The sequence below is a fragment of the Haliaeetus leucocephalus genome, unplaced genomic scaffold (genome assembly GCF_000737465.1).
Source record: "Haliaeetus leucocephalus isolate CR32 unplaced genomic scaffold, Haliaeetus_leucocephalus-4.0 Scaffold741, whole genome shotgun sequence".
NCBI classification, from domain to species: domain Eukaryota; kingdom Metazoa; phylum Chordata; class Aves; order Accipitriformes; family Accipitridae; genus Haliaeetus; species Haliaeetus leucocephalus.
Genome location: NW_010973177.1, coordinates 3,504,936 through 3,519,175, shown reverse-complemented (window position 1 = coordinate 3,519,175; position 14,240 = coordinate 3,504,936). Strand labels below are relative to the sequence as shown.

At 44.1% G+C, this 14,240-nt stretch overlaps 1 protein-coding gene across 1 annotated transcript in view; it reads left to right on the top strand.

Moving 5' to 3' along the window:
* The window catches only part of SLC4A11 (solute carrier family 4, sodium borate transporter, member 11), a 66,103-nt gene extending 52,503 nt beyond the window's left edge, over window positions 1-13,600 (top strand). The window contains exons 15-18 of the mRNA XM_010580825.1: window positions 1,952-2,125; window positions 6,151-6,346; window positions 8,512-8,681; window positions 11,828-13,600. Of these exons, the coding sequence (XP_010579127.1) occupies window positions 1,952-2,125; window positions 6,151-6,346; window positions 8,512-8,681; window positions 11,828-11,891 (604 nt within the window). The 3' untranslated portion in view covers window positions 11,892-13,600. The remainder of the gene's footprint in view (window positions 1-1,951; window positions 2,126-6,150; window positions 6,347-8,511; window positions 8,682-11,827) is intronic.
* Window positions 13,601-14,240: the final 640 nt, after the last annotated feature.

Below are 14,240 nucleotides of genomic sequence, written 5' to 3'. Positions count from 1 at the left end.
TCCACTACAGTGTCTTTAAGGAATGTAAAATATTCTTTGGAGTTCTTCATAATGCCTTGTTACAGGGCTGAGCTTAGGTATGAGGGCATGGGTTTTTAGAGACGGAAGAAATAGGACTTGACACCTTCTGTTTGTGGTACCATCACAAAATAAAAATACTGTCGTCTATACCAGCTGAATGGAGAATGTGTTGTCTTGGTGTCTTACCAAATGTAGTGATTTCTTCCTGTAGGAAAAACAGTGAGAAGATGATGCTGTTGTGCCTTGCTAAAGAATAATCAAAGCAAGCGTATAGGAAGGGCCAAGGAATACTGAGCTGACTGGGCAGCATGAAGATAACCTAGGATAAGGCATCTAGATCTTTGTATGTGTGTTGAGCTAGACAAGCTCAGTGGAGCCTATCCATTGGTCAAAGCAGGTATAGACCATGCACAGTGCTGCAAGACTGCTGAGACCAAACAGTGTCCCAAGGGGACTAAAATGGTGCTGCCGTTAGATGTATGGCCTTTGTACATAGAAAGCTCTCTGAAAAGGGCAAGCAAGACAATCAAATGATAAGCCTGGGGATGCTGGAGATGTCTTTGTTCTGAGAAAGCAGCACATGAGCATGGGTCTGTGCTTTTAAAATGTGAGCCAACAGAGGAAGCGTGTTTACAATCCCACCCTTCCTGCCAGCACCTTCCAGCTTCAGAGGCATTGAAATGTAGACATCTACCTGACCTAGTCACCCCAGGGCTGCCTCAGTCAATGGAGGTGAGCACTTCCAGTGAGACGAGTCTTTTTGTTCCAAAACCGAACCCCACCCAAGATTTCTGCTGCCCAAACAATGGCCTCTGCTGCCCTTTGCGACAGATGTTAGGTATAGATCTTCATGTGCTGGGTCATGTCTACTATCTCCAGGCTCCTCATGTCCTAGAGCATCTGAGATGGCTCCAAGCCTCTGCTTAGGTATTGAACAGAGCTTGCTTGGGTGGCATAAAGACACCTAAATGGTGCACCCTTTCCAGTTGATGGTGCCTGGAGAGCAATTTAGCTGATCCCTTGTGTCAGGGTGACAACTGCTGTCCGCTCTGATGTCCAGGCAGAAACACAGCTATAGACTTTTAAGTTAGGTATCAAAGTCTGAGAGCTGAATCCTTCCCCAGCATTTTTCTAAACTTTACTCATAGTATCTGAGCAGTTGGCACCAGATGGGTATAGTGAGGAAAGGTCCACACCTTGCAAAAAATGGCAAGGTTAAACTAGATGCGAGTTCAGTGTTAGCAGTTGCTCTCTGTGTACTCCTTGCAAAGCGAATGTGGTCAGCTTCCTTGGTGAAGGCTGCCAGTTTCCCCCTCCCCTAACAAACAAAATGGGGACGCTACCCTGCATTCATCAAAGTTAGGAGCGTATCTCCTTGGCTGACTGCTAAGGAGGAGCTGAAGCTTAATGAATTCACGTCCCATTTTTTTTTATCTTGCAGTAGCAATTACATAATTAGGGGATTACTGCAGCATACCGAGCACACGTTCTGCTCGCGGGGAAGGAGGGAGATCAGGGTTAAAAACAAGGCAGGTGGGAAACTTCAGTGACAGTATCTTGGCAACACGTGCCCAGGTTTCTAACTTCTCCCCATGGGACTCTGCTAGCAGATATGCGTGTATATTTTGATTGGATTCTGCAATAACTGTAGTGGCAAAACACTGATGAAACTTTGATGGGCTGTTATTTTAGTGGGTTGCCTTTCTGCTCAGCGTTGTTCTTTCCGGGAGATGACTGTTTTGGGAGTAAACTATTGCGTTTCATTACCTTTTGTGTTCTTGCCACGCAGACTGTAAAGCAGGAGGAGTGTGAAATAACTCTGTGCGTGGAAGTGCGCTTTGGTATTTAGCATTCGAGCTCAGGTTCAGCAAGAGTAGCCTATTACGGTTTGCACTGGGTGTAACTGCTGTCAACAAAAACCTCGTTTCAGGTTGGTGAAGGGAACAGCTTATCACTGGGACCTCCTGCTCGTTGCGCTGATTAACACGGGGCTGTCCATCTTCGGCCTCCCGTGGATCCATGCTGCCTTCCCTCACTCCCCAATGCACGTCCGTGCCCTGGCCTACGTGGAGGAGAGGGTTGAAAATGGACACATCTATGAGACGTAAGTAGGAACTGCAGAGCTGTTCTGGATGTCTTTGGTTTCATTTGTGGTTTCCTAATCTTTTGGGTACAGTGGGTTACGTGGTTGGGCAGTTAGCTGTCATCTTGAAGACCTGCAATATATGAAGGTGTGAGGGGAGATGCACCAAAAGAAGTCACCTCAGCCAGCATGGCCTGTGACCTGGCTTCATCCCTCTTCACCAAAGCGCTTGCTTTAAGACAGCCAAAAATTTATGTTCTTGTCAGTGGCTGGCAGCAGCCTGCAGGGATTCCACCCACTCTGTTGCAAATTGCTCCCTGGAAGAGTCGGCCAAGGCCTTTTTCAGGTTTATCCTTGTGGAAACTGAGGAGATGCTTTGGCCAGATCTTTCCAGATGTCTTCACCAGAAAGTATCCAGTCTGATTCATTGCCTGAAACCTGTCTGGTGGTTATTACAAAGGGTAGGAAAAATGCAGTATTTCAGAGCTCCCATAGCATCTTCCACCACGTTTCAGGAAAGTGAGATGCTTATTAAACTTTCTTGTTTTTAACCATAAGTGACTGTGAAGCCATGCCCGGGTCATGGCTTTGTATTTAAGACTAGCTTTTTTGCTGTTCTGAGTTGTCCAACATGCTCTTATCAGAGACCTGTTTAAAAAAAAACAAAACAAAAGCACCTAATTTCTCATGAAACCTGCTCCAGAATAGAGATGATCTGGTCTGTTTAATCTCGGTATGTTACAGTTGAGTGCTTTTACCTCAGAAGTGGTAATTTCCACTCACATGCTGTTAGTTTTAATTATCCTGTCTTGGTTTCCATTTTCAGAGTTGCCACTTGTCAAAAGTGAGGCTAAGTGGTCATTTACTGTGGGGGGTGGAGTAGTTCTGCTTTAATTTCAGTCTCGCCTTCGTGCTGTTCTTGGTGCCAGCTGGCCCGGCCCAGCCCAACCTGGCACAGCTGCTTTTTGGGTCAGTGATGGACAGATTTCACCTTCCACATCTGGAAATTGCTGAGTCCTGCTGCTCCCTGTAATGCTTTTACAGACCTTTCCTGGGAGATCAGTCCCTTGAGCTCGTATTCCCATTAGTGTGTGTTGGTGTTGGCTGTTCCCACAACTGTATCTGTCTTGAATAAATGCAAAAGCCTATTTCAAAAAGAGCAACTTCGTAATTCGAGTTCTGTAGGGTTTTAATCCATGCCCCTGCTCCTGGTGTCCGTGATCTGTTCTGGGATACCTCTGCTCTCCATTTCTTGGTGAGATGCAGAATTTACACTTTGAAACCCGTGTGCCAAGCCGCCTTCCTGTGTCTTCTGTTGTCAATTTTAATACCTGGTGCCTTTTTTCCTGTTTTACCACCCACTGTCTTGATTCCACGTTCTGGCTTCTCCTTGACAAAGTCAAGTTCCCTGCCTGAATTAAGAGCTACCTTCTGCCCTTGTCCTCTGCTCCTTCACCCAGCTGCCCCAAAAGAGCATCGGAGAGCACTCTTTGGCCGTGCTAACCTAGGTGCATCTCCAGTGATTATCCTGAAAGGGCTGAGGGATGTTCTAAACTCACTAAGCATGTTCCCTCGTGACACAGTTCTTCCTCTGGAGGCAATTTGGTAGGTAAATGAGTGCTGTGAACTGCATGTTGGGAGTGAAAAAGGGAACAAGGATTTCCTAGTTGTTTGAACTTCCTTTGAGACTGAAGCTTTTTTCTCTGCAAAGTATTGAGCTATAAACAGGAGGCTCTGAGCAATGCCTTTTTATTATTATTATTTTTTATTTTTCCTCTTAGCCAGCTCTGCTGAAAAAGAAACATACTGAAGCCCTGTTGGAAAATCAGGAGTTCTTTCAGTGCTGGCTCCCTTTGCAGGCTCCTTTCCTGCACTCAAATCAAAGCTCTCAGTGAGGATGATGATATAAACAAGACTAAAGATCTACCACAATGAAAGCAAATTCTTCTTCTCCCCTGTAGAGTAACCACTTGAGTTTCATGTGGCAATCTGCAAATAGGCTCTCATTACTCATACAGAGGAGGTCAGGAATGGCTAATCCTGTGCTAGCCATATTTAAAGGATTCTGGGGAAACGAGCCTGGATTATGCTCTTTAATCTCCGTTAATTACTTCATTTCCATTGCAGCACAGACTTTCTGGAGCTGTTTCCTCAAGGGCCAAACCAGATTCTGAACATATGCAAATTACAGGGTTTCTTCTGTTGACTTAATGTGATGTCCTTACCCTGGAAATAAGAAAGGTGCTAGAATTGGTAGGAGACTAATTTGAGGCTGGGGACTTCAGCTTTAAAGATCTCCTGTTTGGCCAATTATGAGCAATTTTAACTATGTTCTGATAAGAACTTCCAAACTACTTTACCTGGCATTAGAAGGAGCTGGCAGTAGTAGCTGCAGTACATCTTGAATGTGATCAAACATTTCAGTGCTGTGATTGCTGCATCCCCAAGAGATGACAGCAGAAAATTTCATGAACTTCAAAAATCCAGTACCAAAGGGCTGCTACTTTGAGCTATTCCGTATGTGCAGACTTGCATCCAGTTGAAATGTGGTGGCTTCATATCTCATTTTGATCCTGAGCTCTTTGGTTTGCATGACTTCACTTGCAAGGAACCTAGCAGACTTGTGCGTGCTCAGACTGACGCTTGCAGGTCACGAGCATACCCAGCAGTGGGCTAGATCTTTGCCTGAAATAGCAGAAACGCTTCTGTAGCTTGCCCAATGATGAAGCCAGGGGAACCCTTGCTGTACCTGAATGAGGCTAAATCAGTTAGTGCATCCTTTCACTCCTGCTTTACTGGGCCACTTGAGAGGCTCGTAGTGGTTCTGGTAGCTCTGAGTTAGTCTGACCACTCCTTATTGGACTATCAAATTACTCTGAATTAGCACTTGCAGTTGCACTTCAAGCTGCTTGGCTCTGTTCATCTCCAAGACTTCTGTGGTGGTCCAGACCTGGAGGCAATGGGAAAGGCTGCCAAATTATATTCACCTAGGTGATGTCCCAGTTCTTTTAGAGCCGACAAGAGCAGTCTGCAGATAAGAGTGAAGTGCTCTACTCTCCCTCAGCTTCTCAAGGCATTGGCAGGGGCCTCTTGACATAGGAGACTTGCAAGAGGATCTGAACAAAATCTGTGGTTTCTTTTCTCTATTTATAAGTAGTCTTGAAACATGAGGGTTTTCTTTCCTCCTATTGTTTCTGGTAAATTTTTTTTCCAAACTAGGAGATGCTCAGAGGTTTAGTTGAAGTGAAAAAGCAAAGCAACCTCCCCTCACCCCCCAAGTAGGCTCTGAAAGTTGCTGCGTGCTTTCCTGTCAATCTTCCCTTCCCCATTTAAAAAAAAAAAAATCAATCTGTGGTCTGTCAGCTCTAGAAAATTTGCATTAATTAATTACATGTTTTGCATGGTAATAGGCAATTTGCAGTGCAACTGCTATTATCCACAGCAGAATTAAGTTTCTAGCTCTCTGTGTAGTGCTCTTGGCATTCCCTTCCATATAAACAAGGAGATCCTCATATACATCAAAAATGCTGACTCGCAGTCAAGAGTGTGCAGACTTTTTTTTTTCTTGCAAGAGGTTCATTAGTTCCCATAGAAGTCAATGAGTTTTCTTTTGGATAGAAGCCAATTGCATATGCACGGGGTAAATCGAGGAAAGGATTACTGCCCAGAAAGAGGATTCTTGCCTGGGTTGGTTTTCATTTTCTTTCTTTTTTTTTTTTTTTTTTTAATGTGCTAAACAGAATTAGTTCAGAGGGCAATTTAGCTCAGGATAGGATCTGTGGAGCTTTGTAGAAGGGGAACTTGGCATTTTTCCAGCTGCTCTGTTTGAGCTGTGGATTAAGTGCCTGGCCTGGATCCAGCAGAGCTCTGCCTTCTCAGTGTCAGCACGGGGCCAGAAGTGCTGATCTCAGTGCAGTGGAGATGAGTTTCCCTTTCCCGAGTGGCACGTGTCCTGCGCCTACCCAGAGTAGTGAGCCCCAGCGATAAGCTTACGTGGATACTGGGGCACTATCCTACTCCCCTAATCCCTGGTTTCTTGCTTCCAGGATTGTGAGCGTGAAGGAGACCCGGCTGACGAGTCTAGTAGCAAACTTCTTGGTTGGCCTCTCGCTCCTGCTCCTCCCTTTCCCTCTCCAGTGGATCCCAAAGCCAGTCCTCTACGGCCTCTTCCTCTACATCGCGTTGACCTCCATCGATGGGAACCAGCTCTTTGAAAGGGTGGCTCTCCTGCTCAAAGAACAGGTACGCAGACTGGGCAACCAGCCTGGTGGAACAGAGAAGGAAATTGTATTTACAACCTTAGCACTAAACTGTGTCAGGAGCCGATGTGTCAAGCTGCTGGTGTTGGGAAGGGTGTTACCCCCAAAACTCGTGTTCTCAAGAGGCTGATTTTCAGCTCCAACCTGCGCTTCGTGTATCCCTTTCACCTTTCTCTGCAAAGTGGCAGTGAAACTTGATGTCTGTAGTTTAGCCTGGCTGCTACTGAGACATGAGCAAGACAAGTCTTTTCCATGAAAGCAGACAGATGGGTGGGAGAATAATGCAGTGTCAAACAACAAGTGGCATGGTTCTTGTTGGGTTAAAAAAAGGTGGTAGCTGAATTGTTCATAGAACGGTACTGCATCTTGTCTGTCTTTCAAATTTCTGCATAAATTGCTTTCTCCATTTTCTTGCGACAAAAGAGTTTGAGCTTTCTTGTTCAGAGTGATGTCTTGGATATAATCCTTCTCTTCTTAGTCTGCTAAGAATTGCTCTGGATCCCCTGTCTCCAGGAGGGAAAAATGAGTGCATGAATGGAGCCAGGATAGCTGCTACAAGTGAAGACGCCCTCTAAACTGTGTAGAGTGCAAACCAAAAATGCATTCACACAATTGCACAAACCATTGCTCGCTGAATGTAGAGTGTTTGTAAATTTTAAAAACCCACTGTGATGTTGTGTCAGCTGCAGAGTACACGCATTTTTAAAATAATAATAAAAAACACTTTAAAGCATGTGCATAATGTTAGTAAATGGTGATCTTTGATCTCCCCAACAAAGCTTCAGAACAGGTAATTTTTTGCTATATTTTACGCTTTCATTTTGACTTGTGAAATACCACAAGATGGGATTTTTAACTCAAAATGAAATGACTTGCATTATTGAAACTCTTCTGATGTGGGCTGAAAACAAATCTGAAAGATGTGTTTTCGAGCCGTCTCTATTCCAAGTGTTGAGAAGGTGTTCGTTTGCAGTGTAGGCGGTACCTGGGAGCAACAGCGAGTCTCCAGCTCACCTTCCCTTATGTAACAAGGGTCAAGGGCTTAATAAGCCAAACATTTGGCTCTGTGTCTCTGCTAATCCATCTTGATCTCTAATATAACAATCCCAGAGGTTAAAACTGTAAAATCCGGGTAAAGATTACATTTGTCATGTCAATTTTCAAATGAGGATTGAATAGTTACTGATGTATGTGTAATATTACTTCTGGTTTTAGTACAAATTACGTGTGGAATTTTCCAAGCTTTGGTTTGGAAAATTAAAAAGTATTCTGAAATATGGAGATCTCCCTTTTCTGGAAACCTTTTAATGAGTCATGGCACAATCTGAAATCCATCGAGCCTGTATTGGTGCCAGCAGACAGTCGCTCATACTCTTCATTGATGTATAGACAGTGAGTCAAAGCCTGTGCTCAGACATGAGCAAGTAACTGTCAAAAGAAACCATGAGCGATATTTAGCCTATTAATGTCACTTTTTTCCCCTTCTTTCTCAAAAATGAATAGCTTGTATGAGTTGAGAAAATAACTGCAATCTGAGTACAGCCTCTTCCCGCACCTCCCCAGTCTCATCTCCTGGTCTTCCCCTGCGGGGGTTCAGCCAAGAAATGGGACCACCAGGGCCAAGCGTGGAGTCTGATCAGTAGAGGACAGGAGGCTACAAAATAAGGAGGAGCTGGGTTTCAGGCGGAGAAACCATCCAGTGGTAACAATACCCAAATGCATCTGCTTACCGTCACTCCCCCCGCACACCCCAACAGGCACTTCACATATTGCTGCAAAGCCCTGATAATCCTATTCAGGGGCATCTCATTACTGTACTTATCAAGATATTTGATTGCACTCCAGATGCTCCCAAAGGCAATTTTAGCTGTGGTGTGTCTCTTCTTCTCCAGGTTTCTAGTGCCCAGTTATCTTCTTTGTTTTGCTGCCAATGCTGTGGTTTAAGGCACTTGCTTTAACCTTATAAATCCTGCGTTCAGCTGTTGAACCTATTAAGGAGTTAAGGACTCTGATGCTGATGCACTTTGTGTGTGTTTGTGTGTAGATCGATGACCTCCTTAAAACCCTGGTGTTCAAAAGCCTGTACCATGTTCTGTAGTCACAAGGCCAGGTCGCTGCATGGCTAACGTGTAATTCTTCTCTTCCCAGACTGCTTATCCTCCGACACATTACATCCGCAGAGTGCCCCAGAGGAAGATCCACTATTTCACCGGCTTGCAGGTCCTGCAGCTCCTCATCCTCTGTGGTTTTGGCATGTCACCGTTGCCCTACATGAAGATGATCTTCCCGCTCATCATGATAGGGATGATCCCAATCAGGTACAATGCTTGGCTGCCTCTTTTTTTTTTTTTTTTTTTCCTGTCTCCCATGCCTTTTGTCCTTAGGCTTAAACTGCAGGACAACTGGGCAGTCTAGAAGAGCAGCTGGTACTTTCCTGAGTAGCCAGATCCTGGAAGTGGGTGATGGTGACCTCTTTTTCACCAACTGCTCAGGCTTGAGGAGGAGCAGTGCAGAGAACCTGTGATTTCACTGACTCTGGGTGTTGTGGAAAGGGTTCTGGGCTGGCAGGTACTCTTTTTTCAGCTAGTGGAGGGGCAAATAAGTCATCTTTTGCAGTGCCTGTGAGATGCCTGATCTTCCTGAGAAGTCATAGTCTGAGTCTTCCCTCTAGGTGGTGTTTGATAATGTTGCTTTTTGCTTTGCAATTTGATTTCCTAAGGCCTGTGCTCAGGGCAGAGCTAGAAACTTTTCCTAAGAGGAATCCTTATCTCTTACCCAGTGCTGTGGTGACCTTACAGACCTCCAGCACTGCTGAATGTCATTGCCAACGATCAGTTAGGTCAAACTGGCCACATTTAGTCTTAAAGTGTATCTTTAAAACTGGGAGGACTGCACAATATCTTGCAGTCTTGAGAGAGAATCGCTGAGAAATTTAACTAATTTCTTCCTTAATGTTCATTAACAGTGACTGCCCATCATTCTCCAGTTAAATCATTCATGCTCTCCATCCTTTGGTTATAATGAGAAGCCATAATAAGATCTTGGAAGGAACAGATCTCTTTCCAGTCCGCTTGATTATTTTTAGGCCAGCATGGCATCCAGAGATATCTGGTTGTCTTTGAGCTTGCAGTCTCAGAGATTTTCTGTCTGATCTCAAAGTTCAGGGCTACCAATGTGTGATCATCTGCCAAGGCAGCTATTGTGGTGTTTTCCTTGGGTGATAAAGATGGGTCCAGTTCTTTCTAGAACAAAAGCAAATGTCAGAAGTACCATGGCTTTCAACAGGATCAGGTTAGAGCTATTTGGGCTGGATTTTTAAAGATAAACAAAATTTTGGAAAACACTGAACTTATTGTTCCTGTGGTGACAGTCTCTCACCCACCCTTTACATAGGTGTCACTTTGGATGACTAGCTAAGTGGCTGCTACATACTTCAACTGTGTGCAGTGCTGGATGATTGACTCTTGTGGGAATTGCAAGTCTCGCCACAGAGCAGCTAAATACAGAAAAGAAAGCATGGGACACTCTTTGCCAAACATTCAAGTATCAGACACAGTGTAATAAGCCAAATTAGTGTGGAGAGAGTGCTGTCAAAGAACCCGATTTTTGTAATAAGAGCTAGATAATTTAGTGGTGCAAACTTATCTTCTTTTGAGTAAATAAGATACTGTGATCTTATACTAGCTCTGTTGCTAACTTGTTTCTCTTTCCAGAGCAGCTTTTTCTCAGAGCTGGATAATCAGCCCTGCTGCTAAGGGGGAGATGGCGCTACCTGGCACAACACAGAAATTTGCCCTTGGCTTTCCTTTCTGTGATTTCTTTTGCCTTCATGTGGTTTCTGTGGAGTCCAGCTGAGAAGGGAGCACCACGATGCATGAGCTCTGTAGTTAACAATGACTTTTTCACAAAGATTTGGCACTCTAAATAGATGAGGCAGAGTAGAAGAAATGAAATATCGAAATATCTTTTCTCTTTTTTTAAGAAGTGAAGGGAAGAGGAGGAGATGGGACAGTAGCCAGGGGTCAAAGTCAAGAATCAAACCCAGATGAGTGAGTTATGGCTCAGTGTCCCATCCAGAAAACCAGCCATGTTACTTGTCTGTCTTAAAGCCACATTTCCAGCTGTCCGATAGCGTTAGATGCATGATTTGCATTGTCAGTGGTGAGGGACCATCTTTTTCCACTGGTGTGGTGTTGATATGAAAGATAATGGATTACAATGGCTTCTCATTATTGCAGTGGAGAACAGCCTGTTGGGAGATAATGGGATCTCTTTGGGTATCCCCAGTTCCTGGCTTTGATTCAAAACTTTGGTATGACTAGTTTTTGGTCGCTCAGAGAGGAAGAATCTTCTTTCCGAGTTCTCTGTGATGCTTATCTGTGCTCCCATGCCTCTCAAGCATTTTATTTCATGTCAGGTCTATTTAAGCAGATCCTGGTATTTCTCAGTAGTAAGTGCTGTTTGGGGTCTGTTGCATAGCTGTTGAAAAGCCCTTCCAAGTCTTAAACTGCCTTTCTAGTGCTTTGTGCCTTATTTTAACAGCTGAAGAATAGCTTCCTTGTTAAGCAAGGAAAAGTGTCAAAATAAATATGCAGTAGGACTTAATAAGAGCACCTTCACAGCATATTGTTACACAGCCTTTCTCACCCAAATACGTTAATTCATGAGGATGTTCTCACAAACAAAAAAACCAGACCCCAAAAGCAAGGGAATCCCTGTCTCGATGGTTCAATGGAGAATCCAGACACCAGATAGGATGGAGGCTTACCAGCAGCTGGAGGAATGAATGTCACAGCCCTTCTTAGCCTTTTGCCACGGTCTCAAGCCTTGCTGATATATTTGGTGCTTCTCTAAGGACCAAAGCTTCTGGGCTGTCTCTTAAAACTTCTTTGTGGCGAGAGCTGAAAGGAGTGACCTGGGGTACCTGGGGAGCTGATTAAGTGCAAGACAAATAACCCTCGTATGCAGGTCTTTGAGCCAACATTCCCACTATAGGGAAAGTGGTGAGGAAAGTAGAAATTAGAAAGAAATGGGTTACTTCACCAAGAATCACCATCCACTAGCAAACTGGAGGCAGCAGGAAGCTACTACTTGCCTCCCCAGCACAAACTGGGAGTGTAGCTGTGGGTCGGGTGAGATGGTACATTTTTGGCACCTTGAAGACTCTGTGGTGACAGTGGGCTCTAAGAAAGCGACTTTTCTCCTGTGAGGATGAGGATGCTCTCTTTCCTCTTCAGCTGGAATGAGGAAGCTTCTTCCAGGAGGAGCTCTGCACTGTTATTCCTATAAGTGCTGTATTTGCTTGCAGGATTGGTTGTTTTTACTTTCCCCTGCTTCATCTCTGCTTCAGTCAGCTGGCTTATGTGCATGGCCACGGACAAACTCAACTTGAGAGTCTTGGGATGGACAAAATGTTACATGATTATAAACAAGCACTAATGCTATCTCTCTGGTTCAATCTTAGGTATAACCTGCTCCCTAGGATCATCGAAGCCAAGTACTTGGATGCTATGGATGCAGAGCATTAAGCGGGGTCCTCCATACATGGAGCAGCGAGGACAGCTCTTTCGGAGTTGGAAGGCGGCTTTGTCGAGGCGTAGAACAATCTATCTGCAGTTCTTTCTTTCACCACTTTCTTTCTGCTCTAATATGGCGTTGGTAATGCACACATATCAAAGACCAACTGAGCGTTGAAGTGTCAGACCAAAACAGCCTTGGACTTGGGAGGCCGATGCTCTTTGGAGCTGTGAGGCAAGCAAGCTTTATGGAAAATGCTACTTTCCACATCCCAAAATTGGAAACCCCAAAGATCAGCCTGTCTGTACAGTTGGGAGTATACGTTCTCAGAGTTGTCACGTGTTCCCTTGTTTGAGGGTGGAAGGAATCTGGTTTTTTTTTTTATGCACCATGCCCCTTTCTTCCAAAACAGTATAAGGACAGCAACCAGCCCTTCTTTTACAGAATGACAGTGCTGTTCTGGCCTTTGAATTTAATTTCCCATGCATCTAGTATTTCCAAATTGGTATTCAGGGTGGGAAGGCCTTGTGCTAAACCACTGATGTCAGGAGAGATGTCTGGCCATCTCTTCAGATTAGCAGGGTTGGAAACAGATATAATTTGTACTGATACAATCCACAGCTTTGGATGAATATTGAATTCCTACAAAAAGGGTTGGAAAAGTTCAGAGGTTGGGCTCGCATGGCGATGTTGATGAAACCGCATCTGGGTCTAAGCTATTTGGGAATTTTGGATCTTTCTACCATTACTTCTCGGTAATCAAACACAGAAGTGTAGTTTTGCACAACTGCAACATTCTTGCTTGCACCCAGAGTCAGATGCTGAAACTTGTTAAAGGGCAGTTCTGTTAATGATTGCATATACATATGTACAGTAGTGCCTATGTGTACATATATACATATGGATTTGTGTATATATTTTGCATAGATATACAAATAGGCCTGATTCTTTCAAAATATCAGAAGTGTTTTGTGCAGTCAGTGTTACCTGTGATGTCTTGACCATATACTTGTGTTCTGCTTCAGTGCTGCTTTTTCTCATTTGAGATATGGTCACTTTTTTCCTTTTGAAGCTGCTCGGTTGCTGGTTTTGTTCATGTGTTGCTTTTATTCAAGGTGTTCCTTTGCTGCTTTCTTCCCATGGCTTGAGACCTTCATCATTCTGTCGTGATGCTCCAACATGTGAATTTTGCATTTAATTTTTATGTACAGCATGCAATGAAAGTTGTCCTCTTTCGCCTCATCAATATTTGTTGGTCATTTCATTGTTTCTGTTTTGTAGCTAATCTCTGGTTTTCCCCACTCCCAGACGTTACATTATATTTCTGGATGAATCTAACTTCTGCTGTCTCTTTGTATTTCTGTTTATTTAATTTTGCTTGTGCTATGGACAGTTTTCTTATTTGGAGTACTGTGAAACAAGCTGCCCTTTAGTTCAGTGCTTGCCCTTTGCTGCACACTACAGATCACAGGTAAAGTGTGAAGAAAAATGTGGACCCCTGAAGATAATGAACTTTCAAAACAGTAGAAATGAGGGAAGAAGAGTAATATAAAATGGAACACATATATTATTAGCACAGAGAAGTGTTTCTTACCAATTGCTTGCCCAGTAAACGGTGCAGAGTTTATATCAGCACATGCCCTACCTATTGGGTGTTCCTCTGCACGATGAGGAAGACCAACTCTGTAATGAGGGAGGAAGGCATCAGGTAAAAAGCACCTATGCTGAAACTAAGCCAGACTCAAGCCACTGAAGATTCAGTGTATTTGCACTAAATATCAGATAGTATTTCATGCTAATGTAGCTGCCTACAGCTTTAAAACAGGTATGAAAACCTAAATTTTTGCTTTCTTATTAAACCCTTCATCTTTGTATTGATACTTGATGGAGGGGAGCAGTAAGAGTGTTCCCAAGAATGTGGCCATGGTTTATATATCCCTGAGCAATCGCAGGGGAAAGCCCTCAGCTTAGCAAGCAAAAAACAGTGTCGCGTGACCTTGAAAGCATGACCTTCGTGTTGCACCAACCAACTCTTGTGGGACTGCTGAGAAGTCTCAGGGTCAGGATGACCACCCCCGTATATCAAAGCAGGTAATGCCATGTATTTGGCTTTCAGTCGGTCTTGGAGGCAGCAGGGGTAACTCATGCCATGTCTGGCAAGTGGCGTGGCAGCAGGTGTAAATCCGTGCGTGGTTTCTGACCGCTTTCGTCAATATTTCCTGGCTTTTGAGTAATTTCTGTGGTGAGATCGCTAATAGCTGCTACTAAGGTCTGCATGTAGAAACGGGGCAAACAGTCACCAAAGAGGATTTTGGGGCAGCGTAAAGGCGGAGATGGTGAAAGCATGTCTGATCTTCAGT